General features: G+C 41.7%; 1 protein-coding gene across 1 annotated transcript in view; it reads right to left on the reverse strand.

Annotated features, from left to right (window-relative positions):
- Window positions 1-2,105: 2,105 nt before the first annotated feature.
- The window catches only part of LOC133130384 (neuronal acetylcholine receptor subunit non-alpha-3), a 31,631-nt gene continuing 19,159 nt past the window's right edge, over window positions 2,106-14,577 (reverse strand). Inside the window, exons 3-7 of the mRNA XM_061244948.1 lie at window positions 7,393-7,437; window positions 6,582-6,691; window positions 4,322-4,835; window positions 3,650-4,015; window positions 2,106-3,052 (exon numbers count right to left, since the gene is read on the reverse strand). Of these exons, the coding sequence (XP_061100932.1) occupies window positions 2,918-3,052; window positions 3,650-4,015; window positions 4,322-4,835; window positions 6,582-6,691; window positions 7,393-7,437 (1,170 nt within the window). The 3' untranslated portion in view covers window positions 2,106-2,917. The remainder of the gene's footprint in view (window positions 3,053-3,649; window positions 4,016-4,321; window positions 4,836-6,581; window positions 6,692-7,392; window positions 7,438-14,577) is intronic.

Consider the following 14,577-nt stretch of genomic DNA (forward strand, 5'->3'; position numbering starts at 1 on the left):
TGAGTCTGTGAGTGAATGATGTGTGTGTGTGCCCTGCAATGGACTGGCGACCTGTCCAGGGTGTATTCCTGCCTTTCGCCCAAAGTATGCTGGGATAGGCTCCAGCCCTGTTCAGGATAAGTGGGTTAGGATAATTAATGAATTAATCAATGAATGAATTTAAAGTAAGGATGTATGGTAAAATCCCAATGGTCTCAAATAAATAATCTGTGTTGCATTTATAATCAGGACATTTTGCAAGTCAAAGCAAATCCATTTTAACCTCTATTATTACTTCTTCTTGCATTGTGCATGTTTATGAAGCTACAGCACCAGATTATTCTTTATTAACCTGATGGTGGCAGCACGGATGGGGTGGCAGCACAGATGGGTAGCACGGCCACCTCACAGCAAGGAGGTCCTGGGTTCGAATCCCGGTCGGCTGGGGCCTCTCTGTGTGGAGTTTTCATGTTCTCCTTCATCCAGGTACACCGGTTTCCTCCCACAGTCCAAAGACATGCAGATCAGGCTGATTGGAGAGTCTAAATTGCCCCTGGGTATGAGTGTGTGAGTGAATGGTGTGTACCCTGTGATGGACTGGCGACCTGTTCCTGCCTTTTGCCCAATGTATGCTGGGATAGGCTCCAGCCCCCTTGCAACCCTGTTCAGGATAAGCAGGTTGAGATGATTGATGGATGGATGGAACCCGATGGCCATCCACCACACATACGCGCTACTGGTCGGTGCTTTGTTAGCACCCCTGCTTTTCATTCATTCATCATCCTAAAATGACACGTTTTGTTTGTACTTGATCTGCAACCTTCACACTGAAAAATTCATATTCCTACCACTAAGGAATATGTCTCACTCGAAGACTAAACCTGGAACACAGAGACACACAGGTGGGTTGGGGGTTCTGTAACCTTATTATGAATAATAATACATCCCCACCATGCAATAATGCTGAGTGCCTAGAAACAGGCAAATTCTACAGCCACATATAATAATATATAATATAGCAACAAAAAAAAAAACATCCCTCTTGTCTTGGTGACATGTCTTGTCCTTTGAAAGTTCATACCTTGTGCTCAGCTGTTAATTACAGTGAACATATTACCCAATGCGCTCTGATTACTTTCAATGTCTTTGAAAAATCAACAAAAGGATTTTGGTTAATTATGCCATGAAATTTAATGCGATGCAATATGGTATCTGCAATATGATGATATTGAGGTGTATTCAAATGTGATAAAATTTAATGTGAGGCAATATGCCGGAGTTTCAATCCAAGGGTTCCATTCTGCAGCAAAATAGAACATCGGGAAATACATTTTCGGTAGTTCTTTCTAAATATTTTTCATATTTCTCCCACCCCCTCCTCGTTTGAAAGCGCTCCAGAAGGTTGGCACCCCTTCAGACAGATGTTTAAATCACCTATGCCTGGATCCACCCATGCTGCTGTCGCTGTACACACATACACTACTACCCATCCCAGTTCGGCTGTGGAGCCTGGCTAAACCCTCCAACACTTGTGTCTATGGCAACTTTTTCATGTACCGGTTCTCTAGATAAATCAACTCAACACAGTGAGTAGGCCTACCCTCATGTCCATATTCATCAAGAGCAAAAGTCAGACGTTGAGATGTTTTATGAATGTCAGCTCACGTTTGGGATTCAATCAAGATTTTTCCTTAACTTTTAATATCAATAAAAACCTATTTTTCTAATGAGTCTAAAGAAGCCAGAAAACAACTAGTCAGAATACTGTGATGCATTTAAATAGTCACTGATCAGGTGTTTCCATCTAGTGGCTGAAAATAGTATTGGAATGTACAAAAAAATGGTATTCAGGGTCATAAAACCGATAAGCTCAAAGGCACATTTTAGATGCCTGTATTCAGAATTCTGGGCAGGTAGACCACAATTTCTATTTCCTGTATGGACATACACTACTAATTAAGGCTAGCTTTTAATTTAAATATACCAGGCTTGGAGCATCTTGCCCCAACAAAATGTCCTATCAGTTACTTTCATAAATATACTCTGGAAACTTGATTGATTGTTGACGTGATTGACATATTTTTGACCACATAAAATGCTTTGTCCTTTGTCCACTGGCACATGAGGAGGTTCAGACTTTTTATTATTTAAATAACAACATGCTTGATATTAGAAGTTTTTCAGAAACATTTACATTTATGCTGCAGGTAAAGAAAAGCCTCCAGGAGATACACAATACTAATGAATAATTCCTTTCATTTATATTGCGCTTCTCTCACAGCTGGTGGCTCAACGTGCTTTACAGTAATGGGGGGGAAACTCGGCTCAACTGCCAATGTGTAGCACCCACCACTGTGATACATGGCAACCATTTTGTGTCAGAACGTTCACCACACAATAGATAACGATAATGTGGCCGAGTGTTTAGGGTATAAGCTGTTTCCCCATGTGATGCTCAAGTCCCTCTGTGCTCATACATCTCAGGACCAAACACCTGACAATCATAGCTCTGCCCTCATTTCTTTCTTCACAGTAATTGGTGATCAGTTGACGTAGCGATGGTGTTGATTAAGGGTATGCGGAGGTGTAAAATATTTTTCCAACTTATATAATAATCAAATGTAAAAAAAAGCACATTTACAAATACTCAGGTTTTCAAAATATTTCACAGCATGATTTAAGGGAAGGTGCTCTTTTTATTATAGTATATTGTATAGCTGGTCTAGCCCAGCCAGTATGCTGTTCTGCTTTTGGACAGTGGACAGTGTGGTTCTGTTTTAATGAAAATAAACTCAATAAAAGGCATCTAAATTATAGAAGGATGTGCCGGGAACCAATCCACAGCCGGCTCCTCTTATAACACCCTCTTGCCTCACTGTGATTGGGCGTGGTGTCCTGTTCGGTGGGGTCAGGAGCAGGGGCGTGGTGGGGGCAGGGTTTAGGGAGGGGTGCTTAAGTACATCTGGAGAGCTGGAGTGAAGATGAGGATGGTGCCCAGTATGGACACCGTGAGGAAGGCCCAAAGAAAGATCCGGTCCAGCACCTGGGCCACAAACTTCCAGTCCTGTACGACCTGCCACAGGTTTTATAGCAATGACAGAAAGGCAGAACACTCCATCAGAACCACATCCTAAGCATGCAATAAAGTGCATCGACAGAACATCAGATCTCAATGAAATACTGTACACTTTACTGAGCTCATCTGGTGTACTGGAACCTATGAAATAGTCTCAAAAAGTGCAGGCCCCACCTTCTGTTCCTCTTGGTTGGCTCAACTGCAACATATATTATCAATCCAGCACAGAGAAGTATTTGAATCCAGAACAGTTACGCATTTAACCCTAGTCTGCAGAACATACAGATTTGCATTTGAGTGGCCAGTCCTAATGTTAGCCACTGAAGGCTAAACCATTTCAGAGGGTAAAAGGAGAAGGGTTCAGGTTTCACTCCAACAGCCCAGCCATTGGACCCTTGATGAAATACCTTTAGAAAATATATTCAGTGAATACCCTCTGCAAGTTGAGGAAATTAACTGAATGAAATTCAGTTTTTCAAGATATTATTTCAAGTATTTCAAGATATCATTATTTTTTAACTTTATATCCAGACTTCTAGTCAATAATAACATCACTGTATACAGTATATGTTTAAACACAGTTACTATGGTCACCTCTCTGATGAAGTGCTCCTTCTTGATGTGCCGTGATATGTAGCGCACTGAGCTGGTGGCTTTCTCCAGCATGGCCAGCCAGGCGTGGTTGTCATCTTCCTTGCCCAGCAGCGGCCTCTGCTGGCGGCGGGCCTGCGGCTCGGGGCTGCTCAGCTCCATGTCGGGGTAGTGGTAGCGGTCGGTGTGGCCACGCATGCACAGCAGCCTGGGCAGACGTTGTAGGAACAGGCTCTTCACCCACGGCGCCATCGGGTGGTAGGTGGCTGATGAGCGGTGGTGCACGTTGATGACGAAGACGGTGACGATGATGGAGAAGGTGACAAAGATCATGATGAAGAGCAGGTACTCGCCAATGAGCGGGATGACCTAGATAGAGAGACAGATAGATAGACAGATAGATATATAGATAGATAGATAGATAGATAGATAGATAGACAAACACAGATAGATAGCTCACAGCATACAGCAATGTGAAATAAAAGGGTACTGAAAAAACTAGAAAAACACATATAAAACTATAACCCATACACAAACATACAAAAGCATATACACAGTAATTGCAAAACTGAATACATTAAATGACTGGATAAAAAATTAATACGAATATAAAAGTGCCATGGTGCCACATTGTCCACGGTAATACAATAATAAAAAGAATAATGGATGATGGACCTTGGAGGAGGAGGGGATGATCTCCTCGATGACCAGCAGGAAGACGGTGAGGGACACCAGGACAGAGGTGGAGAGGGACAACTTCTCGCCCTCGTCAGACGGCAGGTAGAACACCAGCACGGTGAGGAAGGACAGGCCTAGGCAGGGGATGATGAGGAAGAGTGTGTAGAAGAGGGGCAGGCGCTTCAGAATGAAGGAGTAAGTGACAAAGGGGTAGGAGTATAGTCCATCCCTGCGCTGGCCCCTGGCGCCGGTGGCGTTAAGGATCTCCCACTCGCCGTTGTCGAAGAAGTCCTTGCGGTCCACGTGATCGTCCACCAGTACCAGGTCCACCATGTGACCGTCGTAGGTCCAGGAGCCGAACTTCATGGAGCAGTTCTGCCGGTCGAAGGGGAAGAAGGTGACATCCATGGTGCAGGCAGACTTGTAGCTGGCCGGGGGCGTCCACATAATGGTGCCATTCGCCCGCACTATGGCTTTGGTCATCAGGGAGCCCTCAAAGCGCCCATCCGCACTGAGAGGCCACAGACAAACACACACAAGAATGAAGAGAAATCATAACAATTTCACCCAAAAAAGAGCGATAGTATAAAGTTATATTCTGGAGTAAAACCTGTGCTTAAATACATACATACATTCATACGTAAAATGCATACTAAAATACATCCTAAAACTTAGACATAATAAAAAATAAAAAAAAAGTGATCATTGTCAGGCATGACTTTGACAGTGAAAGTATTGTTGGAGGCAGATAGGGTAGTCTCAGAAACTGCTGATCTCCTGGGATTTTCATACACACTAGTGTTATGTTCCTGTGTTCTGTGTGTTAGTGTATCATTGTTTAGTATTATTTATTCTTGTAATTTATTATTTTTCATATTTCATGTCTGGTTCTGTTTATTTTCATTAGTCTTTGCACTTTGCACGAGTCACTCCCCTGTCTGCGTGCCCCACTATTCGGGTGGTTACGGTAGTTTTCGGGGTTCAACATTTTTTCTAAACTCGCGATTCTTACTTCCTGCTTTTTCTTGATAGTTAAATGTTGTAAAGCACTATTCTTACTAACCACTACTAATCTAGGTTTTGTACAGTACTAATCCGATTAATACACTTACTGTCTGTCTAACTAACTAACAATCACTTTTATTGGGTAGTTTAGAAATATTCACGTTACTAACTCACTAACGCATCTCTTAGCATTTCTGCGCTGTTCTATAACTCCGCCTTCCTATGCTATCCCTTATTACTCGTTTGTTTCAGCGAAGTGTTCGCACCTGTCTCTTAACTATCACTACGTCTTCAATCTATGCATTGTCTACTCTCTAGTCCAGGGCCGTTTGTTTTACATGTGTGTCTTTGTGAATCCAGTCCGCGTTTTTGTTTTCCCCCTCGTTATTGTCCCATTACCCTTTCATGTGTCTCACCTGATATTTATTTGTTAGACCGCCCTCACTCCCATGCCCCGCCTAGTTTGTCTCATTCCCCTGTGTATTTAGACCTGTCCTTTTCAGTTGCATGCTGCTAGTTCGTCTTGTCCTGTTTCTGTTCCCGAGCCCTTGATTCCTTCCCCAAGTTCTAGCCTCCTTGTTTCCTTGCCCTTGCCCTTGCCCTTGCCCTTGCCCTTGCCCTTGCCCTTGCCCTTGGTTATCTGCTTATCTGGTTTTCCTGTTTTGACCCCTGCCTGCTTCCCTGGACTATTCTTTGTGTTTTGTGGAATTCTGTACCTCTGCCTGTTTGGACTGACCCCCTGGATTTTGACCTTGGCTTGTTTTGTGACTACGCTCTGTCTGCCCCATCACCTGTGAGTAAACTTGCAATTTTCCACACCCCTGCGTCTGCTTCTGGTTCCTCTGTCCTCCCTGCCGTAACAACTAGTCTCTAGAATTAGCAAATAATGGTGCAAAAAAACTATCCAATGAGCAGCAGTTCTGCACACAGAAACGCCTTGTTAATGAGAGACGTCAGAGGAGAATGGCCAGACTGGTCAAAGCTGACAGGAAGGTGACAGTAACACAAATAAACAAAATGTTACAACAGTGGTATGCAGAAGAGCATCTCTGAACACACAACGCATCATAATACTAAGTGGATAGGCTACAGCAGTAGAAGTAAAAAAAAATAAGACTAATAAATGCCTAATAAAGTGCTTGGTGATCACAGAGCACAGTCTTTAAGGTCGACTGCTTCCATCACCCAGTGTGCTATAACATGGTATAATACACTGACCCAAAGGCCCTAAAAAAGTGCACACAAAACTCACTTCTCATACAGCACAATGTCCGGTAGCCAGATGTTCTCAGAAGGGACTCTTATTGAGGTGATTCCACCGTAGTCCTCCGGGTTCCAGCGCAGCTTATAGTCGGTCCACTCCTGCAACCACAGAAGAGGGGGAGTGGGGTAACATGTCGTTATAGATTCAGTATTCACTTAAATCACTCTTCTACACAAATTAATGTACTATGTTGTGCTTACAAAATGGTTATATAGCACTTACGAAGGGCCATTCTTAGAAAGTGTTACTAAATCACCTTAATACCTCAGCTGCACTAAGTTGTTCCCTTCCAGCAACTCTTGTTTTCAGTGCAAAGCACCCCTGAGACAAGCTCCTGCTCTGCTGCACAATATTACAGTTACCCTTTCAGCTGATTTAAACAGCCTTACCCTGCAGGCTAAAGCACTCCAGCAGAGTGACAGTTGGTAGTCATCTTTCAAGTAATAATGGTCCCTGCACTGCAAAGTTAGCATTTTCCTAAGTAGTTAGACCTTTCTTAAGAAGGTCAAAGGGCACTCGGGGTGGTTTCCCTGAGAACATAAATCATAGGTCACACAGTTCTTTTGGACACTGACATTCCCAGGAGCCCACGCACAAATACTCAAGACTTTTAAAAAAATTAAAGCTCATATGACATGTTAAGTGAAAACTATGTAGCAAAACTATGTACCAATATGCTTCAGAAACCAGACCCGGGCTCCATTTAAAGTGAAATGTAGAATGAGGACTAACAAACACAGTGAAATTAATGAGAGCTGTGACTCAGCTAAGAGCCAGTCAGTGAGAAAGACCCCTTTACCTGCCAGAGCCAGACATTGGTCGTCATAAGCTGATTCTTCTCATCCTATTGGCAGACAAAAAAAATATTCTTAAACAGCCACATATAATTAATTAACAATACTTCATGTTAGTGGTAATATTTCAAATAATTAATAGTACCTGCCCTGCTTGTTAACAGTCATGCTGGTTTTATGTAGCCTACAACCAAATACATAAACTCAATTCCCTGTTTTAAATTGCAGCATTTGTTTGTTGGATATAACCCACAAAAACAAACTAACATTTCACAATCTGTGTAGGATGATATACACGATAATAACACACAAATATTTTTGCATGGCTTAATTGAGGGAATTCAAGTTCTCTTTGGGCGGAGGGCGCAGGGCGGAGTTTTAGCCGTTTTGTTCCTTCACTTCGAAAAATGGGACAGTTGAGGGAGGGAGTGCATAAAGATCGGTTTCCAGGGCATGGAGTGGAGGAGGGTGGTAGTGGAGTTGAGGAGTATGCACTTTCCGGCTAATGGGACGCACCCATTGTCATGACAGGCTACTTCTGACCGCTTTCAAGATTGCAGCTAGCTAGTGATACAACAGTACTGGGCTGCATTTCCCAGTAACGGTGTCTCTTAAACTACCACTTACACTGTCTACTGGTGTAATTCAGTATTTTCTCTGATTTGCTGACAATTTTCAATAAAAGCGCACCAACAAGCAAAACAAAAAAAGTAGTTTTTTTAAATCTAAGAAAGCGGTCCCACAGCTTCACGGCAAACAAAATGGAGGTAATGTTAGAGGACGTGGCGCTGAATAAAGAAACATTATTTTCCAGTTTTAGGACTACAGTGTCCAACAAAACAAAGAAAGAACTATGGTTAAACATCACTCCAGCCCACAGAGACAGTGGGAAATCATCAATTTAAAAGGCAATTAGGCAACATGTTCAATAAAGTGCAACATGCATACTTTGTAATGTACAATTTTATTCTTTGCATGAAAACTGTCCCATTAATGTGGTGTTTTAGTAATATTATGAGCCAATTACAACTTTAGAATTATTAGCGTACATATTGCTTAATCGATTGTAACAAAGAGCAACAGCTGATTTCAGAGGCTTGCAGTCGTAACAGTGGTGGCCACTAGCGGAGTGAGCTGATTTCAGAGGCTTGCAGTCGTAACAGTGGTGGCCACTAGCGGAGCGAGCTGACAACATCGATAGATGTGGTCCAGACCAACCTTACAAAAGTACCACTTACAGAAGGTATACTTAGCTAAGAACGTTTCGGGAAAGACGCTGAAACGTTAAGGTAGAGATTATATAACTTACGAATGACATAGCGTTAAGAAGGCTTCGGGGAAATGCAGCCCAAAGCTATAATCAAGCTAGTAAGAAATATATTAAATAAATATACATGTGTTACCCCAACTAATGTGTTACTTACCTAACTAGTTATCTATCTAAACTTCAGGCTTAAGATGCCCTGCTGCTCTATGATCTGATTTCCCAAAATAACTAAGTAACATTGTACATACTCATACTTTACACTCATACTTTAAAACAGCATCTCTGGTAAGTCTGTAGCTATTCTAGCCATCAAATCTTTATTGGTGTGTCTTGTTGGGATAGCTAGCTAGCTCTATGCTTAGCTAGCTAGTCTATATCAGCTTGGTGGTGAAGTAACATTACTAACTAATTGCATTAGCTAGCTAAGCCCAATGAGCTTACAAGATTTCTATTTTCCTTTGGAATGTGGTTCAAGGGGTTCAAGGCTTGTTAGCTACTTCATTGAAGCTCTTGCTGCTGTGACATTCATGTGTAAGGGCCATTATGTATTTCATAGATAACAGTCTTAAACTACTTACGGTTCACTTTTTAAATTGTCAAATACAAATCAGCGGAGTTTATTCAGAACACAAGTGTAATATTGTAAAATGCAGATTTTGAAATGGTTTACTATCTGAAAAAAACACAAGTTATCATCAGTCAGGACAACCACTGTTTATATAGATATGATTACATTTGCCCTCTATGGGGCATAAGGCATCGATAATGTCCCTCCACCTATGACAGACTTTACCAGTTGTGCCTCACCCCACGAGAGACCCATCTCCATCAGCTCAGCCTCAACCGTTGTTTTCCAGGTGATCTTAGGTCGGCCTTGTTTCCTTTTCCCTGGTGGTGTCCATCTGGGGGCCACTTTGGGTCCGCTCTGGGGGCATTCGTAGTATGTGTCCAAGCCATCTTAGACAACAGTGTTTAATTTCTGAGGTCGCGTTAAGGCAGCCAGTCTTCGTATAGAGTTCCTTATTAGATATTTTATTGGGCCAGAATATACGGCAGATGTTTCTCAGGCAGCCATTGTGGAATGAACTGACTCTGTTCATGTCACATTTGGTTATTCACCAGCACTCCATCCCAAACAGTAGAACCGGCTTGACCAAGGTGTTATACAAGCGGATCTTGGTTTTGAAGCTGTAGGTGTTGAACTTCCAGATGTTATGGAGTCTTGAGTTGGTGCTTTCCCAAGTCTGCGCTGGATGTCTTTTTGGGCACCATTGTCCTGACTAATCAGACTTCCCAGGTACACAAAGTCGTCAATGACTTCAAGTGGTTGATTATTTATGTTGGTGTTGATGGACATCACTTGGGTTTTGGTGGTGTTAATAATGAGACCTGTTTGTAAAGCATACTTGGTGAGTCGATCAGTTTTTCCTTGCAAATGTTTACAATTGTGGAAAGGACAGCAAGATCATCAGCAAAGTCAAGATCTTTTAGCTGGCTAGAGAGTCCACTGGATGCCTCAATGTTTATCAGCAGCTGTTTTTTTTTGCATAATCCAATCAATGACAGTCAGGAAGAGGATGGGTGAGAGAATGCAGCCTTGGCATACTCCAAATCGTACAGAAAATGACTCGATGGTAGTATTGCCGAGTATGCCACTGCATTCAAAATGTACAATCTTTTGTGGGATTTCATAAGCCTGCAGGATCTTCCACAGGTTTTCGCAATGAATGCTGTCAAACACCTTTTTGAAGTCGATGATGCTCTATGATGTTTCGAAGAGCAAATATTTGATCTGTACCCTCTGCCCTTTCAAAATCCAGCCTGTTCTTCACAGAGTTTGCTGCCAATGGCACTGTTAATTCTGTCCAGGATAACTCTACAGAAGACTTTGCTGGGGATGGAAAGAAGTGTGATCCCATGACAGGTGTTGCTTTTCTGGAGGTTTCCTTTCTTAGGGATCTTGGCAATTAGGCCCCTGGCCCAATCCCTGGGAATATTTTCTCCATTCCAGATGTTCCTGAAATGGATGGTCAGGGCCCTTGTAGATGTTAGGAGGTGAGCCTTTAGCATCTCAGCATGGAAGGAATCAATACCTGCAGCTTTGCTTTATGGCTTTGATGGACTTCATTACCTCCTCTGCAGTTGGGGCACCAACATCGATGTTCAGGATATCAGCTACAGGGGAGGAGTTGGCTGGTTTGTCAGGCTCTGGCCGATTAAGCACATCGCAGAAGTGCTCAACCCAGCATGCTGCTTCCTGGTGTTCTGTTGTTACTTTCCTGCCAGTTTTATCCAGTACAGGAACCGAGGGCTTGGAGATGTTTCTACTCAGCTTGTTGAACTTACAAAGGGTACTTAGATTTCCCCTTGTTGAGGCATTTTCAGCTTCTTTAGCAAGTCCATCCACGAGAGCTTGTTTGTCCCTACTGGCACTCCTCTTTACCTCCTTATTTTTGTCACTGTAGGCTTTTTTGAACTTGCCAGTTCGATCCCCCGCCCGGGCTGTATCGAAGTGTCCCTGAGCAAGACACCTAACCCCCATTTGCTCCTGACAAGCTGATCGGTGCCTTGCATGGCAGCCAATCGCCGTTGGTGTGTGAGTGTGTGTATGAATGGGTGAATGAGAAGCATTAGTTGTACAGCACTTTGGATAAAGGCGCTATATAAATGCCAACCATTTACCATTTTACCGTAAAAAAAAGGCTGGAAATTCAATACAAAAACTATGTTTAAAGTGAGAGATAATGTCATAATGGTTGGCAAAAGCAGAAAAAGACAGGAAATTCACAGAAGCACCGAGAACATTATTTTGACCTATGCCCTGACAAGTCTTCCAACATACAATGCATTAATGCCTGCTATGGGTACTGTAACTATGGTGGTCTACTTCAAATAACATGTACCACTGGGCAGGCAGCTGAGGATTCAATCAAATATTCTCTTTGAACAACTAAATAGATTATCAAAATATCACTGTCACATTCAAGATATGACAATGAAAATAATAGATAGTCATAGAGGAATATCAACATCTATTTGTTTCAGTGAGTATATATCTCCATATCTTAATTTGAAATATACACATGTATGTCTAAATGTTAAACTGTTGAATTTAATCTGTAGCGTAGTGGTTAAGGTACATGACTGGGACCCGCAAGGTCGGTGGTTCAAATCCCGGTGAAGCCACAATAATATCAGCACAGCCGTTGGGCCCTTGAGCAAGGCCCTTAACCCTGCTCATTTCAGCCCTAAAGCTTTCCTATCTTTACCATTCATTTGTGATTGAGCAAGGTAATGTATGTATGGAAAAGATCCTTTTGAATGTGAATTAATTGAATTAAATTATTTTTATTTATTCTTTATTTACACAGGGTGGACTCATTGCGATCTGTGTCTCATTTTCGAGAGTTCCCTGTTAACAAAAATAGAAGCAGTACAATACAACAGGAAATACAGTTAAAGGTGCAAGTAAGATTTTTGTGTTAAAACATTGTTAAATACCATTCAAAATCCCTTCCTATCATCAGAAAAAGGCTCACTGACATGTTGACTCACCCTCTGCCTGTGTTTATAGTGCTTAAATTCAGGTTTCAAAATATACAGTTGATGGCCTGACACTCTGTACCAAAACATTGTATAACGGTACAATAATTCAAGTTCATTGGTTGAAAATTGGTTCTAATTGCCACAGCCAATGGCGTTTCAACATCAGCGCATTTACAGAGAAGGGGAGGGATAAACATTGTTGTGGTTTGAAGGTGTTTGTTGGTGTGATTCCTCTCTGGACTGTTAGTCCAAAATGACCTATTGTACCTTTAAAATAGAACTATACATTAAAAAAAGAAAGTAATACAATTGAAAAGCAAAATCAATCAAATCACAAATTCTACAAAATGTGTACAAATGTTCTCTGCTGTGATCTGATTGGACAGTTGTCTGACCATCGACCATTTTCATGGATGCTTCCATTAGTTCAGATGTACACTATGTGCTTATGTCATTTGGCAGTGATTACCTCTTTTAGTTTCTTTTACAGAGTGTTAATTACTAGAAAGTAACAAGACACATAAGTGGTACATTTTAAGTACATATAGCAATGAAATACTTACCTAATTGATTTCTAGAAATTAATGAATTGAAAATAATCTATTTGGTTGTTGATTCAAAGAGAATATTTGATTGAATCCTCAGCAGCCTGCCCAGTGGTACATGTTGTTTGAAGTAGACCACCATAGTTACAGTACCCATGGTAGGTATTAATGCATTGTGTGTTGGAAGCCTTGTCAGTGCATAGGTCAAGCTAATGTTCTCGGTGCTTCTTTTTCATCTCGTTATCTCTTCTTTTTAAAAAAATTGTTTTTTGTTTGAATTTCCTCTTTTTCTGATTTTGCCAACCATTATGACATTAATTCACACTTTAAACATGGTTTTTGTGTTGAATTTTTATAAATATCGCCACTCTGTAAAAGTAAATAAAGTTAAGTTCTGAAAACAGCACACATTTAAAGATATTGTGTCTACAGCCACAAGAGGTCAGCATAGCCCGAGGACTGGTTACTTATTTAAAGACTACTTATACTCTTCTCTCCCAGATAAATGGTTAGCAGACATAGAAAAACATATTTTAAGGGTCCAAATATTATCGCAACTTATTTTCAATCTGTAAAAAATGTATAACGGATAACAATATGTTCCCTATGCACAAACGGATACCAGTATATCCTTATTTTGGTGATTATGTTTTTTGTTGAATCATTTTGTTTGGAATAAAACCATAAATATGTTTAATGAATTAAATCAAACCCACGGTTTATAACTGAATGAACCACAGTTGAGCACACAGCTGCCTGGTATTGACCCATTTAAAAAAATATTTCCACACTTGAGTGAATCAGGGAAACACGACCATTTTGTGTCAATCGACATTTGATGAGCTGCAAAGCAGGATTTCATAGTTTTTTTGTTTGTTTTTCTGTTTTGGGCAGTCAAGCTGGAATCTCCTGGTATGGAGTTGACTGGACTGCTGAATTATTAAAGACATTTGTCCGTCTTCATCTGAACCGTCCCATGAGTCGCAGAGTTTCTTGAAAGTGCACTTAAACACTTCCCAAATGCATAGCACCGGAACTAATGGTGGGATTCCGCAATGAAACAGTGTTAGAGTCTGAGCCCCGGCTTTCACACACATAGTGCCTCTGATCCTCCCCCCCGGTGCATAGCTTACACTAATGTTAACGCAGCCAAAAAGAGAAAAGCCTGTTTCTTGTGTGTTTCCACTGATGCGCTCTCCTGGGAAAGCTCCGGTCTGGGATAAAATGCGGCCTTGTTTCGCGGCCGTGCGGAGCGACGGAGAAATGAAAAACTGGGGAGGGTTGTGCAAATGCCTCACTGACACGCTGCGCTGTTCCACACGGAGCTTTAAACAGCCAAGACAACCGACCTTGCCCTTCTGTAAACCCGCCAAGCATAACACAGTCCCTTCGAGAATGCACTCTCCGAAGAGGTCACATCAAACAGAAATTTTGAGAGTAAACACTGATTTGTTCAGTTGTAATGCTTCCATTAAGAGCTTCCCAAATCCTTACCTGAATAACCAAATGTTCCCCAAAATGAATGTTCATCATGATGCCAAGGGATTATTATTCAGGGGTGTAGATATTGCATCTGACAGGATAAGCATGTCATCTTTCCTCTAGTGACTTCACCGGCATATTTCAGCACCACGGGCAGCGCACAATAGATTTACTGGAGTCCTATACACACCCCCTCTTTAAACTACCATCCATTTACCCAGCGCCAAATCTTCTCCATCCATCTCTGTGTGGCTGACATTTTCATATGCTATCACAGGATTGATCCCCCTACCCCTCTCTCTCACCTTTTGCTTTTTTTATTGGCCCCTAGAAATTATGAATACAATGCA

This window comes from Conger conger, chromosome 6 (assembly GCF_963514075.1).
Source record: "Conger conger chromosome 6, fConCon1.1, whole genome shotgun sequence".
Taxonomy (NCBI): Eukaryota; Metazoa; Chordata; class Actinopteri; order Anguilliformes; family Congridae; genus Conger; species Conger conger.